The sequence below is a fragment of the Leptonotus elevatus genome, chromosome 6 (assembly GCF_054856555.1).
Source record: "Leptonotus elevatus isolate MCC_2025b chromosome 6, RoL_Lele_1.0, whole genome shotgun sequence".
In the NCBI taxonomy this organism is placed as follows: Eukaryota; Metazoa; Chordata; class Actinopteri; order Syngnathiformes; family Syngnathidae; genus Leptonotus; species Leptonotus elevatus.
The window spans coordinates 2,456,363-2,473,713 of record NC_141244.1 but is presented as its reverse complement, the minus strand read 5'-3'; the positions used below and the strand labels follow the sequence as shown (position 1 = coordinate 2,473,713).

The 17,351-nt window shown below is 42.1% G+C and overlaps 1 protein-coding gene and 1 long non-coding RNA gene across 7 annotated transcripts in view; one reads left to right on the top strand and one right to left on the bottom strand.

The window, feature by feature from the left end:
- The window catches only part of LOC147171791 (CUB and sushi domain-containing protein 3-like), a 499,351-nt gene that overhangs the window by 305,496 nt on the left and 176,504 nt on the right, over positions 1 to 17,351 (top strand). For 5 of the 6 annotated variants that reach the window (XR_015095358.1, XM_086078288.1, XM_086078289.1 and 2 more), the window contains exons 38-39: positions 12,248 to 12,366; positions 16,121 to 16,190. Coding sequence is in view for 5 of the 6 variants with exons in the window: in XM_086078288.1 (XP_085934414.1) it covers positions 12,248 to 12,366; positions 16,121 to 16,190 (189 nt within the window). In the remaining variant the exon portion in view is untranslated. The remainder of the gene's footprint in view (positions 1 to 12,247; positions 12,367 to 16,120; positions 16,191 to 17,351) is intronic. The other variant, XM_086078287.1, reaches the window with a different exon arrangement.
- Positions 6,663 to 10,343, bottom strand: LOC147171792 (uncharacterized). The gene is made up of 2 exons (XR_015095359.1): positions 8,997 to 10,343; positions 6,663 to 7,091 (listed from the first exon to the last, which is right to left on the bottom strand). It is a non-coding gene; the product is annotated as an uncharacterized LOC147171792 (long non-coding RNA).

Genomic DNA, 17,351 nt, shown 5'->3' with positions numbered 1-17,351 from the left:
TTCCGATGAGAAATCTGGGGTCTCTGAGGCGGGTTCTCCTATCTCTGGGGCACTGAGGTGGTTAAAAGCTTCCTGGGTGGCAGAGCCCCAGGAGTACATGAGATACGTTAAGAGTTCGTAAAGGCTCTGGATGTTGCGGAAATGCTCCAAGGCTGACCTTTATCACCAATTTTGTTCATAACCTTTGTGGACAGAATTCTAGGTGCAGCCGAGGCATTGAGGGGTTCCACTTTGGTGGCTTCAGTATTACATTTCTGCTTTTTGCAGATGCTGTGGTTCTCTTGGCCTCATCAAGCCATGATCTCCAACTCTCATTGGCACAGTTCACAGCCAAGTGAGAATCACTAGGAATGAAAATCACCACCTCTGAATTCAAGACTATAGACCTCAGTCGGAAAGGGTAGAATGCCCTCTCCAGGTCCGGGATGAGATCATGCCCTAAGTGCAGGAGTTCCAAGTTTTTTGGGTTCTTGTTCACGAATGAGGGGTTAGTATTTATGGGATTGGTCACATTACATTTGTGAACTGTGTTGGCTCTGGGATGTCACTTACAGTCACCAGCAGGTGTCAGTAAATGGCAACATGGCAGTCTTCTGAGATGGATTTAAAAAAGTCCTGCTTATTTCATATTCCATAAACAAATGCCATATTAATCTGAATACCGTCACTGGCCTTCACTTCAACACCACCCATAGCATTTATCAAGCTCTCCTAAGGACAATGTTATTCCTTTCAGCATTCACACTTATGTTATTACGTTAATGTTGTTGTGATTTGCTTCATTATGATTACTGCTTTATTATCTCTTTCTAACTCAAGTTTTTTTTGTTTGTTTTTATTGTGCTTTTTTTTGGGGGGGGGGGTCTTGTTGTTGTTGTTGTTGTTGCTGTTGCTGTTTGTTTTCTGTTAAGATGGGACTGTTTATTGGGATCAGTCAGATAATCCTACGAACTGCCATTAAGCATGATGCTTTGTTTCTCAAATTCAGTCCCTCATTGTGTGATACAGTGCAGTGTGCAGAGGCCAATGCTATTTTCTGTATGTGTTAGATAGAGTGAATATGACATAATGAATAATGCATAATGAATCTATTCTTGACACCCAGGGGAAACATCAACTAGGCCTACTGTAAATGAGATGTTTGTTTCTCGACAACATATGCAATGTTGTAAAGAAACAAATTTGGATAGTACTCGATTGGCTTGATTTATCACGTCTGAGCCTTTCCATATTTTGGCTTAAAATGATTTATGTCATGACATTGCGAAATGTTCCAGACAGACCAATTTGTAATACTATACCATCACTAACAGCTCTCCAACTACAGTATGATGGTAGTTGTAGTCATAATTAATTCGCACACACACACACACACGCACCCCCCCACACACACACCTTTAAATGTTCAATGCAAAGTCACTTTACCTGTTTAATAGTTATCATACTTCTAGTGAATTAATGTTCTCGTTCTTCCAATTTTGCCAACTGAGTTACATTACATATGCTGTTTTATTTAATTCTTCAAATGTTATTATTATTATTTATTTATTTATTTTACTATGCACCAAACGGGAGCAACGCTCGTAATTTTATTGTACACCTGTTGTACCATGACAATTAAGGGCATTCTATTCTATTCTATTCAGTGTGTCACTTACACATCTGAATGGGATGTCTGCACTCTGGGCAGAACAATGCTCTAATGAGGGTTTTCCCTGTCTAATCTGTAGAAGCGCACATTCTCTCAGAGATTTAAGCATCATTTATTTTCCACGCTCAGGAGGATGTACTCTTGAAGGGGAAACATCATATTGCACATTTTGATTCAATTACTCTAACGGCTGGTGATGGTCGTGTGACACCACAGCTGCTGACTGTGCTGACTGCTTGGAGTTTCTTTGAAAGGGACACTCACAACAACTGCAGTTATTGTAATGATAGTATAGATTTAGATTTTTAGATACAGTGGAACCTCGGAGTTTGAACGTCTCAGAACTCGTACAAATTGGACTTCAACCAAAAAATCTCAGTAAAAAATGCCTCGGAGTTTAAACTAATTTTCAGAGTTCGAACACCCAAGCAAAGCAAGCTAAGCCAAATATACCTTGAAAACGGGTAGCCGAGTGAAGCGGAGTGAAGCTGAGTGAAGCTGAGTGAAGCTGAGTGAAGCCTAGTGAAGCCGAGCAATGCCGAATGCTCACGTTGCGGTAGTTGAGACAATGCACTGGCTCATTTCCAGTCAAATCGTGACCGGAGGTGCTCCATACTCGTGAGTGCATTTTGATTTTTTTCCACAACAATTTTTTTCGCCATGGGCAGAAGTGGCAGCAAAATAAAAACATACGGTGCTACGAACCACAGTGGAAATATCGTGCCATTGTAACTATCGTGACTACTTCTGTAAATAATGGCACGAGGACCCCCTTAGCTGTTCAACGTGCCTGACGTTAAACAACGCACGCAAGGAGCGCTTAGTAGTCTAATATGCCCAATGTAAAATACACAAACTCAGCACTGAACTAAAGCAAGCATTAACATAGCATTTATCATCCACTGATGCCATCACACCACAACAAAAAAGGCAAGGTATTTTTTATTGTTTATATACTGTACAGGGTGTAAATTTAAAAAACATAAATAGAAATTAAAATAGGAATTTTTAACAACATCGTAGATTATATTATTTTGGGTGACCATCAAAGTAGGAGTCAGGGACTGGGGGAGTGAACCCATTGCGGTGCAACAGATTGCAGGTGTTTGCAATGTGTTACCAGTGAGTTTAAAGTCTCATTAACTACGCAGCTAGCAACTTAGCCGATAAACAACTGACATTAGCTTACTTACCGTAGTTTTTGTACCCAAACAACTAGAGGTGTATCGGATTACAAAAGTCACGGATCGGATTTTTTAAAAATAATAATAAAATGAAATCAGATAAATATAACTTTCTCTTAACTTATTTTAGAATGCTTTTGCCCATTAAAATGTCTAAATATATATATATATATAAACTCAAAATGTCTAATATGGCCATTAGGACTCAGGAACACAATTGTAAGTGTATATATAAGGCAAGTTACATCATTATTTTCTACATGGACCATGTATAAAATAACAAGGTGAAGGTATCCTGACTTACGTAATATTGCACTTGTAAGTTGTGTTCCTAAAATCCAAATGGCCATATTGGACATTTTGAATGTTTTAAATGTTTTAAATTTTTTAAAGCTAGTGTTTTATAAACTAATTATAAATGAAGGCAAAGTTATATTTAATAATTTTTTTAATAATGAAAAATACACCTAAATGCAACTTAAGACACATTCCCTTTGTTTAAACAGGGAGAGTGGATTACAAAGTAGCTTAGGTCCACAATAAGAAAAGCAAGCGAACCAAGCAACAGCTGTCAAACTACTGTTGGTAGCCAGGCACTCGATGCTAACGCTAACAGTTAGCTACTAGCCACGAACCCTGGGGACTTACATCGTATTGTGCAATGACGGCGTAATTAACTTTGTGTCCTAAATTCGCTATTTAATATACTACTGGCATTATTATAATGGTGGTAGAAAATACGTAATTTCAATAAAAATGTTGATAATGCAAGCCAAAATGTCAAAGGGAAGTAGTAAAGCCGGTGTTCACGCCACCATGCAGGCAGACTTCATAGTAAAATCCGCCACGGCTGTTGCATTGGTGTCAATATTATTTGTCAGCTTTATTTTGAAGTTTGCCTTAGCGTGGGCGGCGTGTGGATGCGCATTTGCGGCTTCTCTGACATTACTGAATGACGGCACTGTGTCAGCCCAGTTCGCACACGTACACACACGCGCACACACCGAGAGGAACTTACTCGTTAACATACATTTTAATCTTTTTGTTTTGGTGGAAGAAGCAATTATTTTCAAGTCAAAGGGCTCAAGTCCGAGTGAAGTCACAAGTCATTGTTGGTAAAGTCCAAGTCACGTTGCAAGTCTTTTAACATTTTGTCAAGTCAAGTCTAAAGTCCTCAAATTCATGACTCGAGTCTGACTCGATTCCAAGTCACATGACTCGAGTCCACACCTCTGGTAGATGGTATATGTTACTGAAGTGTTTAAACACTTTATGATATTTTTACGCACGATTAATGACCGCACCTTACTTGTAAAGCCTGTACTGGGGGAATTCCAGTCACAATGCAGTAGACACGTCCATGTCAAAATTTTGCAGTAATAAATTTAATACGAATGTTTATATATGTGAAGACAACTGGAGCCAAGTTGTATTTTACAAATTTAAAAATGTGCAGAATTTCAAAGTTACTTCATGTTAAATATTAGATACCTCTTAATATGAAAAGAAAATTGCACTGAGCTGTCACCAATGTCTTACAAATGCAATTATGCCATCTGGTGGCAGAAAATGACCTCAACACAAATCAATATCACACTCATTTCTTTACAGTACAGTACATATTTTTAACTATTTGACTGCCAGATTCGGGTATTCCCGTATACTGCAACCCGACCGTATAGCGCCACCAACGGGAATTCCCGAAAACTATGTTTTTAATGGAAATTGCCAGAGTATCGTCTTGGTCAGATGCCCTATCAGTATCAAGCAGATCAACTATTGTAATGACTAATTATGGCCATTAGACGGCAGTGACGACTCTCTTTTGGACAAACTCAGCTTGATCCAATAGTAGTAAAAGAGAGGCGGAGTGAGGAAGTTGAGGAGATCATGGCGGAGGAAGGAAAAAACACAGTACAAGATCACGCTGCAGCACTGTTTTAAAAAAGGTAGCTCTACCAGTTGTTGTCACAAAAGACAACACTGATGCAAATGATTCAGAAGTTGAAGCATTGACGCGGCGGCTTCGTCCACGTGAGAAAGCGTCACAAGCTAACGCGTCACAAGCTAATCCCCACGGTGAGCCAAGCATTTCGGCACAGCCCGGCTCGTCATCGGATGACGACGAGTGCTACTCCGAATCAGACACGGGTTCATCGGAGGAAAGGAACTAATCAGGATGTGAGGAATCGGATTCGGACAGCAAATCATCCTCTGATCTCTCTGAAATCTGCAAAGGTAAGCGCTAACTTGCTATGAGCTAACTAACTTTCAGTATTTCGCCTGGTGTTTGTGTAGAGGTGATAACAGATTGTATAAATGTGCTGATGTACACTATAACACAACTGCTGCCTAAACTACTGTGAATGTATTATTCACAGATCGTCCATCTTGCTCCAAATGTCTGCCCACTGCAGCTTCTCGAGCAAAGAGAGGTAAAAAACAACAACTTTACAAAACAGCAATGCAATATAATTTAAAAAAAACATTCTCAAGGTGATTGTACATATTTATGTTATTTACAGCATAGAGAGGAGGAGCCAGGAGTATTGCTCCCACCAGATCCAAGAAGAAAGGTGAAAAAATATATATATATACAGTATTAGCATCACACTGCTGCAAAACAACTATACTTTAACTTTTCTAATATATTTATATGATCATTTCAATTTGTGTTTGCAGATCATCGCAGGACAAATGCTGAATGGCAAGAAGCGGGCTGGAAACCAACAGTATTTCCATTCACAGCAACCCCAGGACTCAAGGGCCCTGCAGCAAACCTGGAGTTCACACTGCCAGCCGACTTCCTGGAGCTGTATCTGACAGACGAGCTTCTCCAACACATTGTTGATCAGACAAACAAGTATGCACGCCAGCATATGCAGGTACAGACTCAAAGTCTGCCACACAGCAGGAGTCATTCCTGGAAGCTTGTGGCTGTCCCACAACTCCAAAAATTTGGGGGACTTTTGTTTCTGACTGGCTACATAAATAAGCCAAGTATTGATATGTACTGGACTAAGGATGAGATCGAGACCACGCCCTTTTTTAGCCAAGTGATGTCAAGGAAGAGATACCAGCTCATCTGAAGTGTTCTGCACTTCAATGACAATGAGTTGCATGATCCAAATGACAAACTGTACAAAGTCCGCCCTGTATTTACCTACATTGTGAACAAATTCAAAGAGCTGTATCAACCCGGGAAGAACATATGCATAGATGAAGGAATGATGAGTTTTCGGGGGTGCTTGTCATTCAAAGTCTACAACCCACAGAAGCCGGTGAAGTACGGTGTAAAATCGTACATACTGTGTGACTCACAAAGCGGTTATTGTTTCAACATGCTACCTTACATTGGTACAAGCTCTCCCCTCATGGATACAGTATTCACACTACTTGATTGTCTGGCAGGTAATGGGTACACGTTGTATATGGACAATTTTTACAATTCAATTCAGCTCTGTGAACGTTTACTAGCAGCAGGTACGAATGTATGTGGAACACTGCGTAAGAACATGGGTGAACCCAATGTCATTACCAAGGCAACAAAGACTGGTCTTGGGGTGGGGGGGAAACTGGCGCGGCACAACGACAAGGTTTTGGTATTAGCCTGGCAGGATAAACGCTTGTTGAAAATGGTGACAACCTGCCACCAAAATGAAATGCGGACGGTGGACGTGTGGCAGAAAACACAACAAAAAAGACTTCCTTTTTTATTTTATTTTTTTTTATTTTATTTTTTTTTTCTATAGAGCTCAGTATTGTTCATTCGGAAATGTCATCATCATTGCTCTTTTTTTTTTTTTTTTTTTTTAAATATATATATATATATATATATATATACACATATATACATACATATATACATATATACATACATACATACATACATTTTTTTTTTTTTTTTTGTGTGTGTGGGTGAGTATGTGTGTGTGCGTGCGTGCGTGCGTGCGTGCGTGTGTTTGTTAGCTCACCAGAAAACCTATTAGAAAAAAAAAATCTCATACCGTTCACCTAAATCGAACACCAGGAGACCCGAGGGGACCGAAGAAAACCAAGGAAGGTGAAATCCAGCACCGACCAGACACCCCCCACCAGAACTCCTCCCCAGCCCAAGAAACATCCAGACCCCAACAAATCCAAAAAACATAAAATCAGGGAGGCCTCAAGAGACCAACGGAGAGACCGAGAAAAGGAAGGAAGGACAGACGAAGCCGCGTGAGATCCGAGACACCAGCCTCCACCGATTCAATAACCTGAGGAGGAAACAGATTGTGTCTGAGTTTCGGTAGATGCTGGTGTGGTGGATCTGGCATGCATGAAAATCTCCACCAAAGAGGGGAGCCGTCGACCCCCGCCGGAACAGAGCAAGCGCAACACCTCAGGGCCCCCCAGGCCGCGGCAGCGCCAAAGGACGACCCCCGGGCCCCACCAGGGCCACCGGCCGGAGAGCAAACCCAGGAGCAGGAGCGCCCCCCGCCCCAACCCGGCCCGCGCCCCCGGCCCAACGCAGCAGGACGGGGCACTGCAGGCCCACCAGGCACCCCACCGGCCCCCAACCCCCGCCCCCCCCACAACCCCCCGCCCCCCATCCACCCCCGCCACCCACCCCAACCCAGCCCCAGCCGCCCCCATGCCCCCAATCCCCCAGACACCCCCCACCCCCAGCACCCCCCCACCCCGCAACCCCCACCACCGCCCCCCCCCAACAAAGCCGCCCCCCCCCCCCCGACCCCACCCCGACCAACCGGCAGCCCCCCAACCCCCGACCCCCAGCCCCCGGGGACCACCCGCACCCAGGCACCGGCGCCGAAGAGGGGCCGGGCAGCGGAGCGGAGAGGGCAGCCGCGCCCACCCCACCCCCCGCCGTGTGGAAGGACGGAACACCGGGGGCAGAAGGGGGAGATGGGGGCACCGGAGGGCGGCCGACACCCCCGAACCCCAGGCCCAGCGGGGGAAGGCCCCGGTCGTCACCCCAGCGTTCTTTGTGAAAATTAACCCCTGTTACTGAGTCCGCCAGCTCGCGGACTGGCGAACTCTACCCCTAAACCGTGAATGTGACCCCACCCAGTGTATATACAAGTGTGTGTGTGTGGTGCATTAAAATTAGGAGCAGGTGAACCGGAGCCGATGGAAATGATATTCCCACGCTCCGATCCACCCGCCACCCAAGCATGTTGCTGAGTGTATGTGGTGCATTAAAAAAAAATAGATAGGGCGGGGGGGGGGGGGGGCGGGTGGCGACACGGACAGGGGACCGCAGCACTGCTCTATACTGCGGCCCCCAACCGATGGCACCCCCACAAGCCCCCCCCCCCACCCACAAGTTGTGTGGTGTATTAAAATTGGAGGGGAGTTGTAGGGTGAAGACGGTGTTTCCACCCTACCCCACCCCCCAAAGTGTGTTATGTGCCCTATATGTCTATAAAAGTGTATTGTGCAAACCTAGTGTAGTGAGTTAAGAGGTGTGACCAGCGGGGCCCCCCCCCAACCGGGCGGGGGCAGGAGGCGCACCGGCCCACCAAGCCCCCACCCACCCCACCAGGACCCCGGCGGGCATATGGGACCCGTCCGGCGGGGCGATAGGGCTCGCCCCCCGGATACTGGGTCCCGCCCGAGGTGTCAGGACGCCCACCGGAGCGGGGCGGGCACGACACCAAACCCCAGCCACCCCCGCCGGCCCCCATAGCACCGAGACCCGGGCCATGGATGGAGCCCCCGGCCCAGGGGAGGGGAAGGAAGGCGTACCGGGGAAGGGGAAGGGAGGAGGGAAGGGGACGACAAGAAGGGCAGGGGGCAGCGGCAGGGACGCAAGGAGAGGGGGAGAGGAGGAGGAAGGGCGACGAGGGAGAGGGGACAGGGAGGCGGAGGACGGGCGGGGAGAGGCGAGGAGGGAGAGGCAGCAAGGGGGAGGAAGGGGGAGGGGAGAGGGAACCACCGGGCACCCCGGCGGCCCACAGGCCCCGAACCGCGTCGCCGGGCCCAGAGCGACGGACCGCGCCGGAACGGCGCCGCCCCCGACACCAGGGAAAGCCCCGCAACGCAGCACCCCCCAAGAGACCCAGGGAACGGCCAAGACGCAGCCGCCACCCAGCAGCCAACAGAGGGGCAGACCCGCCCACTCCCCGCCAGGGGGGACAGCACCCACAGAATTAACCCACTGGCATGCCGTGAATCCGAATATCAACCCCTGGTGCCCATCGGAGGTGAATCCGCTCGATCCCGCTGGCAGCAGCCGGGTTCCTGACTATGGAAACACAACCATTAGTTACAAATTGCCTAATACAGAAACATCAATGCCAGTTATAACGCTGCTGTGGCTCTCGCTAACAGGCAGAATTAAAATCCAAGTTTAGGTTAAAAAATTCTATATACGTAGACCATGTTTCTTTAAATTTTGACATTTGGTTTTTATTTGAGGCAGATATTTTTTCCATTAAAATATGATTTATGAGGAGGTTAGACCATTGGTCGATATTCAAAGTTTGTTTATTTTTCCAGTTAACAAGAATTGTTTTTTTTGCGATAGTAAGGGCTACAAGTATAGATTGAAATTGTTTATGTGGTAAGTCAATTGTTGTTAAGTCACCTAGCAAACACAAGTTTGGAGAGAACGGTATCCTACAGTCCAAGACAGCGGAAAGTTTTTCTAAGACTTTAGTCCAGAAACACATAACCGGAGTACATAACCATAAAGCATGAAAATAAGTGTCTGTAGTGTTTTGTAAACACTGGAGACAAATGTCGGAGTCTGAGAGTCCCATTTTCTTCATCATATATTGAGTAATGTATGTTCTGTGAATAATTTTATATTGGATAAGTTGTAAATTTGTGTGTTTTGTCATTTTAAAAACATTTTCACAAACTTGAATCCAAAAGACAGATTCCGGAGCTATAGACAAGTCTGTTTCCCATTTTGAGATGGGTAAAGACGTTTTATCAGTATATGAAAGTAACTTATATATTTTTGAGAGTTTTTTTGTTGTTGTCGGAGAAAGCTTGGTAATATCTTTAGCTAAAACAGGCGGTTGGAGCGTACCCTGGAGTGTTGGAATTTGTTTCTTTATCATACTTTTAACTTGCAAATAATGTAAAAAGTTTCCGTTTTTTATTTTATATTTTTGGAGCAAGGATGTATATGATATAAACATATTATCTGAGAAGAGATGGTGGAGATGTGTAATTCCTTTCTGCTCCCACACATTCAAATAAAACGATTGGTTGTTAATTTGAAAGTCGGGGTTATGCCATAGGGGAGAAAGCCCGCTGGGCTCCACTTTGGCTTTTGTCATTTCTAGTGCCTTCCACCAGGCAGTCAGGGTGGCGGAAATCATTGGATTTTTAAAGCAGTTATGGCGCTTAATCGATGTTGTAATAAAGAGTAAATCTAGGAGTCTGAGGTTATTACAATCCTTCTGTTCTAGTTCCAGCCAACAGTTAGTATCTCTATTGGGTTGTGCCCATAAAATAATATATTGTAGCTGGTTGGCTATATAATAGTGCATAAAATTTGGTGCCTCTACACCACAAAAAAGACTTCCTTGTGACAAACCAGCATGTGTTGTGGCATACAATGCCTTCATGAATGGAGTCGACAAATTGGACCAGAATATCTCTTACCATCCATTCACACGAAAGACATTGAAGTGGCATAAGAAATTTGTTGTGTACATAGTTCAACTGTGCATGTACAATGCATACATCATTTACAGGACAGAAAATCCAGGCAAGTGCAATCACTATTTGCAGTTCGTCCGGCAGGTAGTGAGATCCTGGGTGATACAGAAACGTGTGAGGGAGGAGGAGGAAAGAGAAGATGTGGGACTTGAAGGGCATAAAGATTTGGAGGAAATCCGAAAGAGCAGCAGGTCACCAATTCATGATCCTGAAAGTCGACTCGATGTCAAATTGGCAAAACATGTGCTGGATTACTTGCCTCCAAAAAAAGAGACCAGGGAGAAGGTGTAGGGTCTGTTGGCGAAGGTGGCATCGGAAGGAAACCAACTTGTGGTGCAGATCATGTGCTGTCCCTTTGCACGTAGGAGACCGTTTCTTATCATACCATACCCCCAAAAAATATGCATAGTTGAAATGCATCCACACACTTGTAAATAGTCACACACGCACGCACACACACACACTCATGTAAATAGTTTGTCAAGTTATTTGTCAAATTGTTACCCCTGTTCACTGTAAATAAATTGTTCATTTGCCATCAAAAAACACTTTCTTTTATTATTGGTGTTAGTTTTTTTTATAGAATGAAAGCACTCTTCAGGTGTTTGTGGTGTCACAAAAGTAAAAAAAAACAAAAAAAAGTTAAAACCACTGATGTGCATGAAATACATATTTTCACAAAAAGCTTGTTTTCCCAGACTTTTCGTCCAAAATACGAAATTTCACTCAAATCAATCTATTTTCTACTGCAGATTACGGAAAAGCAGAATAAGGTAGAAACACACTTTTTTTTCTGATGAGACTTCAATCTTTCATTTAGTAGTCTCTGTGTTTGCATAGTCCTAACACACAATTTTCTGTGGGCCTTGAAACATCAGTCAAAATGCTCGAAATCAGCTGGCAGTATGAGGTGGTCTTTTCTGAAAATGGCTGGCAGTCAAAGAGTTAATTTTAACTAATTTTTTTTATGAATTATGAAATTACTGTATTGACTAAAATATATTTATATTAGTTTCACATTGTTTTCCCACTTTTGTTAACAAGAGTATGAAAACTTGAATGCATTTTTTTGGTACATTTTATTGTATATTTAGAACAGATATAACATTTGTGATTAATCATGAGTTAACTATTTAAGACATGCGATTAATTAAAAAATGTAATCGCCTGACACCCCTAATACATACACATAATAATATAACATTTTCAGTTCTATATTGTTAAGGTTTAAGTATAAAGATTTAAGAGAGAAGGGTATTTTGCTTAAATGTAAATGGAAAATATGCTGCATTTATGTGAACCTGGGATCTCTGTCACTTTTAATCTATTTACAAGGAGGAGTGGGCCTCTCCTGGAAAGTAATTCTGCAATCACTTTGTTCCATTAGAGCGCAATACTTGTGCCAAGTAATCCTTGTGGGTGTTGTTTTGTAATTTCACTCTGATAGTTTCACACAACAGTTGGAAGATTGTTGCGATTAGATCCACTAGTTGACAAACTTTTTTCAACATTATGATGAGGGCAACAATTATACTCAATTATTATGTAATTAAAATAACATTTAGGTGAGGCACTGTGTAATTACATGTTGAAACATTTGGTTTTAATTGAATGTTTCCGTAGCTGCTGAAGTACTTCAATCTAATCTTTTGCAAGTGTGATAAGCAGGTGTAGGGTGCTACATTGGGCAGAAGAATGATTGCTGTCTACACATGTGTTTTGACTCTTTCCTAAGCAATAGGTTTGGATTCCTGCCCTGAACCGCAGCCCCCCACTAACGGCCACAAAGTTGGAGACCGTTATACTGTAGGAGACATGGTTTCCTTCCAGTGCGATCAAGGCTTCTCACTACAGGTAGGTGAAAACATTCTGTGTTAGTCAAGCAAGCCAATGCTGCTTACTATAATAAGTGAATCATATTCACCTGCCTTGAGTGACAATTTCAGAAAATAGCCTAAAGCACTACTCTTTCTAGGCAGCAATACTAAGTACTTTAGTCCATCTCTGTGTGTGTGCGTCTTTGTCTTTGCTTCATTGTGGGGCCCATACACGCGTATTTTTCCAGGGTTAACTACCATCGTGGGGACCGACTTGAAATTGTGGGGACATTTTGGTGGTCCTCATAAGTTCTGACCTCTTTTTGAGGGTCAGGACTTGGTCTTAGAGTTTAGGTTTGAATTGGGTTATGGTTGAGGTTAGGGTAAGGAATGGCGGTAGGCAATCATTTTTGATGTTTGGGGTTATGGGAAAGGGCTAAGAAATGCATCATGTCAATGAAATGTCCCCACGATGAGACAAAGACAAGTGTGTGTGTGCTCGTCCGCATGGCAATTGCAGAAATTTGTCTTGATTAAAATAATTTAGATACAATTTGATGACTAACCATTTTGCAGCAATTAGCATATCTCTAAGTTTCATCGTTATTCACATTCCTGTTGAAAAAACTGACAAAAATACCTTGTTGCAACATGGCACTGGCTGATCTATTATACTCTGCTGCCACCTGCTGGCCGTTTTTTGTAATACGACCATTTCTTTAAACCACCTCTTCATGTAAGAAATTGCATCAAAGCCTTCAAAGTATGCTCTTCTGTTTTTTTTCAGTTTTTGTTTTTAATTTTATCATTAAAAACAAAAAAAACTTACAAATACAGTTTTGAAGGACAAAATATTTAAAAACGTATTTACATGTTTTTGGGTTTGAATGAGATAATAATTCATATAGTTAATAAATATTCATCCAGAATTATAACTACTTTATTAAAGTTTGTGAGAAAGTAAACCGTGTGTATTGTGTAAATCCGTCAAGTTCGAAGCGAGATAACAGGGTTTAGGTTTGTTCCGATCACTGACCTTCGCTCACAGTCAATACAACAGACCAAACTGCCTGCCCTTGACAAGATGGCCGCCCCATGCGGATGTTGATTCTTCACCGTAAGACATATAGTATTTATAGATATCTATGAGCCTGATAACGATACTTTTGATTAAAATCAACTTGTGTTGGAAGAGGAAACCTCCAAAACCTGCAGGACTCCGGCCCTCGAGGACCGCCCCTGGGCTAAATGCTACAAGCACTCGAAGTGCGCACGCACGCACGCACAACGTTGTTACATAAACATTTCTCCAGATTGATTGACAGGGTGATGGACCAATAGTTAAGATGATCCACCCAGCAAACGCAGCCAAAAACATTGTCCGCTATACCTTTAACCCCCATGAACATGCTAAAAAAAAAACAAAAAAAATCCCAAACTTCACATGTATGTTAATAGACATGACCCGAAGTAATCTGTATGACAATATTCGGTTATACATATAGTGCCACTTAGTGGTGACAAAAAAAAAATCATAATTTTTTTTTTTTTTACCTACTGTGCCGAGCCCGTTGAAGGGATCCAGTTGAAAATTTGTCAGAAAAGCCTTAAGATGTTGATCATTCCTCAGACCAAATATTGTTACTTTTCGGCAAAGGGCATGGCCATTACGGTGTTGCAATGTCTGAATATGCACGGTGACAACGGGACAATCATAGAGACAATTTACAACGTTCACTTTTAACATACAATTATACACGAAAAGAAAAAAGGCTGACGGGATGAAGCCGAAGCGTATTAATTCCCATTCCAAGAATGCAATAGGACACAGATAATCAAAGTGGTAATTTGTCTTATATTTAGTTGTGTCGATTATCAAGTTGTTGATTGATGCAAAAGATCGTCTTCCCAATAGTCTTTGTTGATCAAAACGTTGAATTGTTCTCTTGTTGATCAGTTTGGTCCAGTAGCATTGGATAGCTAAGGATAAATGGCAGCCCGCATCCAGCCTCACCCATCTTCCTCGTCTCGATTTATTTTCATCGCTGCGTTCCGACGAGCAATCATCTCCAGGTTATTCAGCTTTGTAGACAAGTTCATTCCCATTATGTTCGTGGCGTTGTAGGATGCAGCTAGGTCGTTCTTCACCTGTGACATGTCGTCAGCCTTGGACAGGTCAGCTTGCACTCCAGTGATATTGCTCAGAGCCACAATGGCCATTTCCACCGCCTTTTTTTGCCCATCCTGCATTTTTCTGAGGAGTCGATGCAGCCAAAGGGCTCCGATCCTTAGCAGATGCATCCCAGCCACCAGCGTGATGAACAGGTAGATTTCTCTGACGTCTTCAACTTCAAGTGAGGCTAGACACAGCGGCCGTCATCTTCCCCAGCTATCTTCTGCAAGATGGCGGCCGCTGTGTCGAGCCTCACTCAAAGTTGAAGACGCCAAAGACATCTACCTGTTCATCTTTGTTCATGTTCAGCTTTAACTTGACACAGATGATCCTATCTTCTCAAAATTTCACACATTTGATTACATTCCAGGCCTGAAGACAGCTACGAAATTACATTTCAATGTAGGTGGTAGTGCTACCCTATTGGCAAAAAAAACATGTTTTTTTTTCAAAGTTTTCCTCCAAGTGGGTTAACCAGATCTACCTCATATTTGGTCGGACGAGTGTTTAGAGTTTGGGCCTTCATGATGTTACAACACGAAGTTTGTGAGTTTTCATGAAACACTGTTGCCGTTTGCCAAGAAAGCAACGCTGATTTTGACGGCCTAAACATTCAGATAACTCATAAAACTTGGCACACACATCTGGCCTGGCAAAATGAGCATTTATATATATATATATATATATATATATATATATATATATATATATATATTATATAATTATACCCACTTTGCTCCTGGCTGTTTGACTGGATTTAGACTGATTTTGCAAGACCCACAGAGTATTGTGTCCTATATATATAAATAATGATTTGTGTATTTTCTTTCATCAGGAAAAATAGTATATGTGTATCTGTTTCCGCTTTGCAGCAGGCAGCATTAGAATATAGCTAAGTTTATTCAATATTCACATACCTGTTGAAAACACTGGGGAAAAGAGATTATTTGCAATATGTTCCTGGTGGAGCTCTTATACTCTGCTGCCACCTGCTGGCCGTTTTTTGTGAAAGCACCATTTATTTAAGCGACCTATTCAGGTCAGAAGCTGCATCAAGGCTTTCTGTATGCTCCAGCATTAAAAAATCATTTTAAAAAACAACAATATATAAATAAGTTTTAGTTTTTTACGTTTTTGGGAGCAAATGAGTGAATGACTCACTCGTGCCCCCCAACGAAGCAACCCTGGTTGTATGTTTCAGCAAGATCAACTCAAATTTGGAGGTATATGAAGAAATCTAGACCTACAAAAGTCTCATGAAGCATTTGCTAAAGAGGAAATTCATAATAACTCCCCGAACGAAGCTAAACAAAAATAAATCCTAAACTTCACATGTATGTTTATAGTCACAGCCTGAAGACACCTGTATGATATTTGGTTAAACATATAATGCCACCAAGTGGTGACAAGTAATGCCATTTTTTTTTTAATTTTTATCTGCTACGCCGAGCCCATTGAACAAATCCAGTTGAAAATTTGTCAGAAAAGCCTTAAGATGTTTATGTTGCCTCAGACCGACAAAATTTACAACAAATGAAGATGTCTGCTTTTGCATTTGAAGTATTTATTTCTTGGAGTTTGGAAATTGCATATTGCATTTTTGTGTTTTTCTAAACAGGGTAATGCATATATTACGTGCATGCCTGGTCCTGTCAGAAGGTGGAATTACCCTGTACCATTATGTTTAGGTAATGTATTTCCTTCCGTTCATATTTGAGACATCAAAAGCCTTGTTTAATATTTATTGTCCACATTTTATATTTGTTAACCACAATAGAAGTACAACATCAAAGAGGACTTGTAATTGTGTTAGAGAATTAATTACATCACAATGCACTCAGGGTAGCTAACATCTTGGCTGTGTAAACTTGCAGGTTATATGAATGAATTAATATTGAATTTGCTACTTTCCCATCAGCTGAAAATCAATAAGGCTTTTGCGCCATCTCAACGTAATGTTTGATTTCTGATATCCTTTATGATGATCAATATTCTGCCCGCATACTTCCTCAGATGTTGGCTGAAACACTTGTTAGCTCAACTCTTTGCCGTATTGATCCCAACACTACGCTTTGTTGCTCACAAACTCACACAAGATTTGCTACATGCCTCTTCAGTATCTCTGGTCTAGTGTTAATTTCATCAACGAAAACTAAACAAAAATCATTTCATCAGCACACATTTTTCACCGGACTAAAACTGGACTAGACTGGACTAAAACTCTCATTAATAAACAATAACTGGGACTAAATCAGTATACATGTTTGTCGACTAATGAAGACGAGACGAAAATGTATGTAAAATGTAAAATGTAAAAGAAGAAGTAAATTATAGTTATAATTCAACATTAATCCAAGGGCTATAACGTTCCAACAATAATGTTAATCCGACCGCTAACAGCTAATACTGCTTAATTTACTAGCTCATAGCATGGAGCCATAGTAGCCACCTGCAGAGAGAGAAATCCAGGTCCAGAAAGCAAAAACCCTGCCACAGTTTGGCTTTAGCCCCTGATGCTAGCAAGCTATCTGCCTAGCAGATAAACGAGCACCATGGGAGCTAGCTAGGGAGCTAGCTAGCTAGGACCTGGGGCTAAAGCCAAACTACGGCAGGGTTTTTACTTTCTGGACATGGATTTGCCACCTCTGGCCACCTGTTAATAAACTGTAATTGTGTGTCGAGTTGTTTTTCATCACAAAGATGAGAGAACATTTTATGGGAAATAGTTTTAGCTCTGAAACATTATCTGTTGACAAAAAAAAGATACAGGGGTAAAATGATTTTTTTTTAACTACGTTGACAGTTTTTGACTAAAACGAGATGAATAAAATTAATTTCTTAGACTAAAA